At 33.1% G+C, this 10067-nt stretch overlaps 1 protein-coding gene and 1 pseudogene across 1 annotated transcript; both read right to left on the bottom strand.

Annotated features, from left to right (window-relative positions):
• On the bottom strand, nt 1-2132 carry LOC114423070 (annotated as a pseudogene).
• Nucleotides 2133-6402: 4270 nt separating this feature from the next.
• LOC114423906 (scopoletin 8-hydroxylase-like) lies at nt 6403-8709 on the bottom strand. The gene is made up of 3 exons (XM_028390816.1): nt 8112-8709; nt 7276-7618; nt 6403-6736 (listed from the first exon to the last, which is right to left on the bottom strand). Exons 1-3 carry the CDS (start codon nt 8609-8611, stop codon nt 6491-6493), a joined length of 1089 nt encoding a protein of 362 aa, XP_028246617.1. The 5' UTR covers nt 8612-8709; the 3' UTR covers nt 6403-6490.
• Nucleotides 8710-10067: the final 1358 nt, after the last annotated feature.

Here is a 10067-nt window from a genome sequence, read left to right as displayed (position 1 = left end):
GTCATGTTTGAACTTTGGACTTTGTTTTCAATTTCAAGGAATGTGATTTGAAATGTAGCGTATTAGTGTTGGATCTGCATGTATTTTTGCAGAAAGAGAAAGATATGGCCAATGTTGATATATAACCTTGAATTCATTATTATCAGATACTGAAGATTCATGTAACATGAAATGAAAAGGAAACAAAAATTTCATAGTTCTTATTCTTTATACTAGTTATGCAGAGTTGATCCTTGCAAAATCAAGAGTCTTATTTCCTTGATGAGCATTCCCAAAGAAGTTTTTAGTGTAATCCTGCATTGCAACTTCCCTGTATTGAGCAAACCCATCATTCTTCACTGCCTCTGGCAATGGGCCAATCCTCTCTGTAGCTATAGGCAGAGTAAACAATGGAACTGAAACCCTGGCTTTGATGCTTGTTGTTTTTGTTCGGTGTTCAGCACTCTTGTACTTCCCATTGCTCAGTATCTTACATGTGACATAGATAGTTTTACCGGAAAGAGTTAGTATAGTACATTGATATCTGTTCATGAGTTTAATTTTGAATTTATGTTAATAGAAGAATGCTAGAAACATACTATCTAACATACTTACACTTTTTAAGACACATTTTATTATGGGTTAAAATTGATTAAAAATAGAAAAATTACAAAATTAAAAGAAAGAATGTTTTCAAAAGAGTGTTGGTATTAATAATTTTACATTATCAACTGATTAAATAACACCTTAAATATAACTTTAAAATGATTATCATAAAAGTCAATGACTTGATAATCCAAAATTTATTAAAAGTATAATTTTTGTTACAAGATCTGTTCCAATTAAATTCTATTTTCATTAGTTCTACATCTTGAGAAAATGATATTACCCCTCAAATGACGTTTACATTAGTGAAAGCTTTTGAAAAGAGTTATTAACCGCCAATCAAAAAGTAGGTTTTAACTTCCAATTGCAATTTCTAAATCTAAAATTTGAGTTATTTACTTGAATCTCAGATTTCAAGATACCAAACCTCTAAAATATCACCAATGTTGATGACCAGGGCTCCAGGGATTGGTGGAATTTCCAACCACTCTCCTTTTCCAGCATCATTTTCTTCTTCCATTTTAACATATAAGCCTCCAATTTCATCTTGGAGCAACGCTGTAATGGTTCCCAAGTCCGAGTGGCGCCCTACACCTACTGTGAGCTCTGGATTTGGAAATGGTGGGTAGTAGTTCATGTTAACTATCTTCACACCCAGGATTAATTTTTGAGTCATCTGGTGACACCCCAAGCTTACTTATCAAGATTTTGACAATGCCTCTAACCATCTTGTGTGATAATTTCAAATACTCAAGTGCTACTTCCCTGAAATATACAAAGAAATACTTTAGACCAAAATCATGAGTGAAACTCAATAAAATAAATAAGAAGTGAGACTTACCAAATTTTTTGATTTCCAACATTATTTAGTCAATAGTAGTATGTTAAGAGTGTTAGAAAGTGTGTTTAGTATTTTCTAATATTTGATATATTGACAGGCATAATTTATAGAGGCTAGAAGGTCTTACCTGCACTGATTAGGCCAATTCTGAAGAGCATCTTCATCACTAGTATGTACCATACTGATAAAGTCCTTCCATTCCCATGTCTTCTATTTCTCAGGCACAAAGCTAGACCTAAGTTTTGTGACTAGGCCTGGCCTAATTGCTGTGCGGAACACCGCTTTCTTCTCTTGTGGCAAGTTGAAGAATGTGTGAGCTGCATCTTTAAGTGATTCCAATAGCTCCAAAGGCACACCATGATTCACCACCTGAAAGAAGCCAAGAGTTTCAGATGCTCTTACAATCTCATCCACCACTTTCTCATGCTCAGGTCCATTTAGCTTTGACAAGTCAATGGGTGGAGCATCACATGTCCTTGAATCTTGCTTGTCGATTCATTCCTCTGCGGGTTGTATGTACCTCTCTGGCAACTCTGATAAACCTAAATCTGCCACGCCTTTAACACCATTGCCCTCTCTAATCTCAAAGTCATACAAGGAATTTGAAGAGTTGAAACTTAGAGCCATGGCTGAGTGAAGTTTGTTTCTGGCTTCTGCTAGTGTAAATACAGGACAAATTGCTATGATCTACCAAAGGCATAGAGTCCCTTTATATATAATATAGATAGATTGTTCTGCTAGGAGCTGCTACACTTAATAATGAAATAAGGCGTTATATGTTCCATACAATTTGCTAATTCAGGGCTTTGAAGAAGTAAATGTATTAAAATAAAATGGCGGCTGGAAGAAGTATAAACATTTTTAAAAGGCAACCAATGTTACACTGTAGTATATTTTATGTAATATGGAACTAACATGTCTAGATACTAATCAATTAAAGTCTGAACTTAGGAATGGTCTAGATCAATAAAAACACTCAATAAACAACATAAAAAGGAATTTAAATTTGATTTATAAATAAGATTGCAATCATGTAGAAAGGTTTAATTTTTCTTACTTTGAACTTTTGGAATTATCGAAAGTCAATTCTCATGGCGATCGAAACCATGCAGATAAAGTAGGTTTAACAAAAGAATCAGAACAAGATTTTGGAGATTTTTCCGAATTTATATTTGAGTATCATTTTCTTATTGTAAAATCTTCTGTAAAAAAAAAAGAGAAAAAAGAAATACTATGGACGCACAAGTTTTTCAAAACTAATTGTAACTTTTACAAAAATCAGCTTGAGTGAGAAGAGTTTTCTGTTCTATAGTCAATTCGAAGTTTCAGGAATAGAAAATCAGCATTCTTTCTAGCATATCCAATTATACGGCCATCTTGAATCTTATAGAGAGAGAATATGGACCCTAGTTCTGGATAATTTTACCCTATGGAATCAATTTTTGCTTCCAATGGATTCTAATGGTTGACTCAATCAATTAATGTGATTGTCCTATGAGTGCTGAAAGTTCTATGATTCTCACGCATGCCAAATGGAAAAACCCATAGCATATTTAACAATGGAAAATGGTCTTTATTGGGAGACACAAAATTATATTGCTCATGATTTTTTTTGCGCTATCCTGTGATCTCTGTAATAAATAATTTCTCCTTTAGTTCCTCAATCAATGCCTTAAGGCACTGATTAACAAGACCCTTTAACAGTTAGTGTGTTATACGGGTTTGGTCCTGAGAGGAACTATTCATATGCAATCAAGCTGCATGAAAGACAGAATTTAGTCTAAGTAAGACCATACTGATATCCTCACAATCACAAAGAGGGAATTGAGAGGCACGTAAAAGAAGGATAACACTTAGAGGCAGTGTTAAGATGGAATTGATCGCCTTACAGTAAAACGAATGCTATAGAGTACAAACAGGGATCATAAGGCCGAGAACTAGCCCTTTTTTAGTCTTGCAATTATTGGATAAAAAAGAAGGATCACACTTGGAGGCTGTGTTAAGTGTTAACTATAGGTCCTTAAACAGGGCTACTATTCTATATAGATAAGTATCCTATACGGCTATACCTATTGTTGATGAGTTCTTAGTTGAACTCTACGGAAGTACTAACTATTTTTCAAAGATGGATTTGAAATTGGGCTATCATCAAATCTGAATTTGTGAGGAGGAGAACTCATAAACAACTTTTCAATCACACAAGGGACATTATGAATTTATGATATCTAGTGATGTTGCAAGTTCCACAAAAACTTGTAATGAATGAGTTTGCAAGTTCCTCAAAAACTTGTTATGAAGAAAGGGTTTGTAAGTTCCACAAAAAACTTATAATAATGAAGATGATGTACAAGGATTTATAATTTTGTCCATAAAAACTTGTAATGATCATGAATAAAACATCCAAGAAGCTCCTCTACACAAAATATATCTTTTTCTTCTACAAATATCAGTTGCTCGTGCTATTTTATGACATTCTAATTAATAGCCCAGATTGACAAATGTGCATTTCTGCATCTTGAATTTGTTTTAGAAGTTTTGCTCCAACACCAATTTTAGGCAAAAAAGAAGAAATTTCATATTGGGAAGCAATCAGTTGAATACTTGGAACATATCCTGCAAAAGTTCAAGGCTTCTAGCTATACATATTAGACTGGTTAGTACCTAAATTTGTTAAGAGGGCGTGTGAATTTCTTGGCTTGACAAGTTATTGCAAAAAAATTGTGGTGGACTATGGGAAAAATTGTTAAGCCCCTGACAGAGCTTACCAAAAAGGATAATTTTCAAGGGGACCAGTGGCAATGGAAGCCTTGGTTCGACTTAAAGATACTATGACTTCCTCCCTTGGCCCTTCGAGACTTTGACAAGCATAGATTTGGAGTCTGTTTTCAATTTCAACAGATGTAACATTAAATGTTGTGTAATTGTGTTTGATCTGCTTACATATTCTAGAAAGAAGATAAGGCAAATTATATATAGCCTTGAATTCATCATTATCAATTTATCATCATATACTATTGAAGACTCATGTTACATTAAATGTAAAGAAAACAATAATTTCTTAGTTGTTATTCTTAATTTATACTAGTTAGGCAGAGTTGATCCTTGCAAAATCAAACTTCTTTCCATCAAGAGCATTCGCTGAGTAGTTCTTCATGTAATCTTTGATCAGAATTTCCCTATATTGGGCCAACCCATCATTTTTCACCACCTCTGGCAATGGACCAATCTTCTCTGTAGCCATAGGCAGAATAAACACTGGAACTGATACTCTTGCTTTGGTGTTAGTTGCCCTTGTTCGGTGTTCGGCACTATTGTACTTCCCATTGCTCAGTATCTTACATTTAACATAGAGACAGGATTATTAGAAATTGTTAGTATAGTACATTGGTATATGTTCATTAGTTTTATATCAAATGAACTTGTATCAAGTGAAAGCTTTTGAAATATGATTTATTATTAACTGCTAATAAAAAAGAATGTTTTAACTTCTAATTCTATTTTACAACTCAAATCATGGACATAATTTTAATTACTCGGTAAAAACTTTTATACTCACGGAACGGTACAAGTAGGGATGTGAAAAAACCAATTCGGAAAAAAAAAACAAACTGGTTTCAAACTGATTTTAGCAGTTTGGATTTTAAACCAAATTTGAGAATTGATTTTCAAAACTAGTTTAGAGTTGAATTGATTTTTAAAAACTAGCTTCGAACCATTTTTAAATTGATTTAAGAACTGAATCAATTTTGAACTAATTTATAAATTATCTTTTTCTTTAAAAAAACTATCCTGATTTTTTTTAAAATAATTTGATTATAAGTGAATTAAACCGATTTTAAAACCAATTCGGTTCGAACCATACTTATTTAAAAAAATAGTTCAGTTAAAAAATTAGTTCGGTACATTTCAGAAATGGTTCAATTCAAACCGGTTTATATGCACATCCCTGTGTACAATTCTACTCGTAAGTCATTCAAATGTTTGACATATTGAGCGGGTAATATATATATAGAGAGAGAGAGAGAGCTGAGTATAGAAGTGAGGTCTTACTTGCACTGATTAGGCCAATATTGAAGAGCTTATTCATCACTACTATATACCATACGGATATAGTCTTTCCATTCCAAGGCCTTCTCTTTCTTAGGCACAAAGCTAGTCCCATATTTTACCATATTTAGGGCTAGGGCTCACCCCAGTGCAGTAAACAGCTTTCTTTTCTGGTGGCAAACTGAAGAATGTGTGTGCTGCATCTTTAAGTGATTCCAACAGCTCCAAAGGCACTAACCACAAAGTATACAAGGAATTCGAAGTGTTGAAACTTAGAGCCATGGCTAAGTGAAGTTTGTTTATGGCTTTGCTAGTGTGAGATATAGGGCAAATTGTTGTCATGCAGTGCCAAATGCCATGTTCCTGTATACGTATATATATTATATATTATAGATCATAGATTGTCTGGCATGCAGGGCTTTGAATGTATTAAATTAAAAACTAAAAATTAAGGTGGGTTGAAGAAGATAGCGTATTAAGAAGGCAACGTAATCTTATCATGTACGAAAAGTCTGGAGTTTTTTCCCACTTAGAATTTGAGTTTCATTTTTCCTTATTTTAAAACTCTCTGTCAGAAACAAAAGGAACGAAAGACTATAGGACACAGAAAAGTCTTTCAAAATGAATTACAACTTTTAGGAAGTTGTGTTTGATTTGAAATATTATTGATATTTTACTTCGAAATGGAGATCAAATTTAGCCTTTTCAACTCATAGTTGGCAAAAAGAGGAAAACAAAATTTTGATTTTTTTTGTCACACCTTAATTCTGCACTCATTCTATATATGTTTTCCATCTTTCTTTCTTTCTTCATTTTGAATCGCATCCATCATTTTCATTTTCATTTTTTTTATCTCTCTTCTTTCTTTAAGCTAAGGTGTATAAAGATTAACCAAACCATATCTTTACCTTTATTAGTTATTAGTGACATATAGCCTCAATATTGAAGGTTTTATTCATTAAACATGAAATGAAAAAGGAAATACAAACATCTCAATTCTTATATTATTGATACAAACTAGTTGATCCTTGCAAAATCAAGAGACTTCTTTCCAGCATGAGCATTCCCAAAGAAGTTGTTCATGTAGTCCTGGAGCACAACTTCCCTGTAACGGGCCAAACCATCTTTCTTCACCACCTCTGGCAATGGACCTATCCTGTCTGTAGCTATTGGCATAGTAAACACTGGAACTGATACCCTGGATTGGGTGCTAGTTGTCCTAACTCGGTGTTCAGCACTCTTATACTTCCCATTGCTCAGTATCTTACATTAACACAAGTTGTCAGAAAAAGAAAATAGTTTGTGCACCAAGAGTGAAAAGATATTCAATTATAATCTATTATGTAAGATGATAGCTAGGGTGAGTCCCCGGAAAAGCTCACATAGTTGGCTTAAGACTTAAATAATATAAAAGGATAATATTTAAGTCTTAAATCACTTATATGAGTCTTTCAAGTCAGATCCACCCTAACAAAGGGTGATTAGTTTATTGACCTGACAATAATTAATTTAAAAATGTTTGAATAATAGTTTTTAACTGATTGATAGTGTAAAGAAATTACAATAATAATACATGCTTATTAAACTCTCATTTATTACTGGTATGTGCTCATTTGTTTTATTCTTGAATAAAATGATGTTGTTACTAGCTATATTATGATAGTTTAGGCTTCAACCCATGAAATGATACTTATAGTAAGTGAAAAAAAAAACTAAAATGAGTTAATTATTACCTTACAAAATTTGAGTTATTTCTAAAATTTGAGTTATCTATTTAAATCTTGGATTTGAGGATATCAAACCTGTATAGTATCACCAATATTGATGACAAGAGCTCCAGGGATTGGTGGAATTTCCAACCACTCTCCTTTTCCAGCATCCTCATCTTCTTCCACTTTGACATACAAGCCTCCAATGCCATCTTGGAGTAGCACTGTGATAGCTCCCATGTCAGAGTGACGCCCTACACCCACTGTGAGCTCTGGATTTGGGCATGCTGGGTAGTAGTTCATGTTAACCATCTTCAGACCAAGAAGGCCCTCGATTTTTGAATCATCTAGGGCTACCCCGAGCTTACTTATCAAGGCTTCCACAATGTCTCTAACCATCTTAGATGATAACTTCAAATACTCAAGTGCAACTTCCCTGAAAATATAAAAAGAAATAATATGGACTCTTGGTGTTATTTCCGACACTTTTAATCAATTTCTTATGATATCGTAACTTCATATAGTATGGCAATAAATCATGAATAAACAACCAGAGTCAGTGACTACCAGGATGTTAGCTAGCAGTTACTGTCATTGAATAAAAGATAAAATTCTAATTTTAAATCAAATACTTTGAAGGGAAGTGAGAAATTAGAGAGGAGGGGGTTCACATATAAAAGAAAAGTTGAGAAAAAAATATATAAAATTAATATAATTATTTATAATTTCGTCAAAGTTAGGAGTGCATTTGCACACCTGACATGAACATAAGTCTACCACTGAAGACAGTGCATGTTTATAAACTCGTAAATCATTCAAATATTAATTTTTATACAGTGAGGGAGTAATATATATATATATATATATATATAAAGAGAGAGAGAGAGAGAGAGAGAGAGAGAGAGTAAAGTAGAAGGAAGATCATATACTTGCACTGATTCGGCCAGTGTTGAAGAGCTTCTTCATCACTACTATATACCATACTAATATAGTCTTTCCATTCCAAGGCCTTCTCTTTCTCTGGCACAAAGCTAGTCCCATATTTTACCCTAGGGCTAGGGCTGACCCCAGTGCAGTAAACAGCTTTCTTCTCTGGTGGCAAACTGAAGAATGTGTGAGCTGCATCTTTAAGTGATTCCAATAACTCCAAAGGCACACCATGATTCACCACCTGAAAGAAGCCAAGAGTCTCAGCAGCTCTAGCAATCTCATCCACCACTTTCTCATGATCTGGTCCATTGAGCTTTGACAAGTCAATGGGTGGAGCATCACATGTCCTTGAATCTTGCTTGTTGATTCGTTCCTGTGGATGTTGTTTGTACCTTTCTGGCACCTCTGATACACCCAAGTCTACCAAACCTTTCACGCCATTGCCTTCTCTCACCACAAAATCATACAAGGAATTTGAGGAGTTGAAACTTGGAGACATGGCTAAGTGAAGTTTGGTTATGGAATAATTAATATGGTTTTTGCAAGTGTAAGGTACAGTGGAAATTGCTACGATTCAATGCCGCCAAAGCCTAAAGGCCTAGCTAGTTCCTATATATAATGGAATAACGTGTGGTAGGTATTGCTGTTTTAAATAAATAAAAACTCATCTGTTGGGCAAGATTCAGGGCATCGAAGAAAGTAAACGTATTAAAAAGGCAACCATTAGGTTTTGACTTTAGAGAGTATTAGTGTATTATATACATAATAAGTATCTTACATTTCTAACAGCGACACTAATTAAATACTGGAATCAACGTAATGGGATTTAAATAAAATAGAAGTAGCAGGAACTAAGATTCAAGAATAGGAGAAACGCATGAAGAAAGACACAGCGGTAGGTGATTTATTTAATTATTGGCTTAAATATATTTTAAGTTGGTGTAAAAAGCTTCGTCTGGTTTTAATTCTTGCAAGAAAATTGTTACTTTTAATCCTGATATTTTCTTAGTATTTTTTCTTATTTCCTATCATTAACTAGAACGTTTAAAAAAATATTAGAAAGTATTAAGAAAATTATTTATCAAAGTGTTAAACTCAGCTAAAAAAATTTAAAAACTAACCTAAATAAATTGCTAAATATAGCCTAGCAAAATGAAAAATTATAATTAAGTTAATGAAAAATATTTTACATTTTGTTAATTAGATCAATTTTATATAAATAAGATAGTTACTACATATAATTTACTTCTATAGTTATTTTTTTATTTATTTTTATTATGAACAGTGATTTTATAGCTTTTTATATTTTTTTACTTTTCAATTCACTAATTACTTTGAACATTAATTGTATGTTTCTAAAAATAATTGACTTATATAAATTATTTATTTTGAGTAATGATAGAAGTATAACAGTTTCTACAACAAATTGTACAATGAATTACATGTGGATAAAATAAGAGATACACAAATAGCTAGAAAGGTGTTATCTTTTAATAAAATAATATGAAATTTAAAATCTTCCTTAATTAAATTAACCCAATTAATCTTGTGCAGATCACAATTATGATTGATATCAAATTTGAAAATTTAAAAATAACACTACTCTATGATCACGTTCTTGTCCCACGCTGATGGAAACCATAAATGTTCTGCCATTGTTGTACCGTGAAACAACCATGACCGCTCTACCATTATTTACGCATGTACCACGAAACTAGGAATAGGAGATTTCAGCATTGTAAAGAATTCTACCATTCAATCTCTCATTCATCCAAAAGGCAGGCAACACTCTTAGAAAGCTCCACGATACAGTTACTCTTTATTTGTTAATGGCGGCGTTCATGGTTGCTTCCCATAACAGCAATGGCAGAGGTGGAGGCAGAAGAGACCAACAAAAAACGTGGAAACCTAATTATCTTCTTTTTTTTTTGTACAAAAAAGTAATCAAGATAAAT

The sequence above is a fragment of the Glycine soja genome, chromosome 8 (genome assembly GCF_004193775.1).
Source record: "Glycine soja cultivar W05 chromosome 8, ASM419377v2, whole genome shotgun sequence".
NCBI lineage: Eukaryota > Viridiplantae > Streptophyta > Magnoliopsida > Fabales > Fabaceae > Glycine > Glycine soja.
The sequence above is the reverse complement of the archived record's forward strand: the minus strand, read 5'-3'. Positions and strand labels throughout refer to the sequence as shown.

Coding starts and splice junctions, on each gene's coding strand:
- LOC114423906 (XM_028390816.1), bottom strand. CDS start 8,611: ATGTCTCCAAGTTTCAACTCCTCAAATTCCTTGTATGATTTTGTGGTG. Junction 7,619..8,111: donor CACTGGCCGAATCAGTGCAA/GTATATGATCTT, acceptor TTATATTTTCAG/GGAAGTTGCACTTGAGTATT. Junction 6,737..7,275: donor ATATTGGTGATACTATACAG/GTTTGATATCCT, acceptor TGTTAATGTAAG/ATACTGAGCAATGGGAAGTA.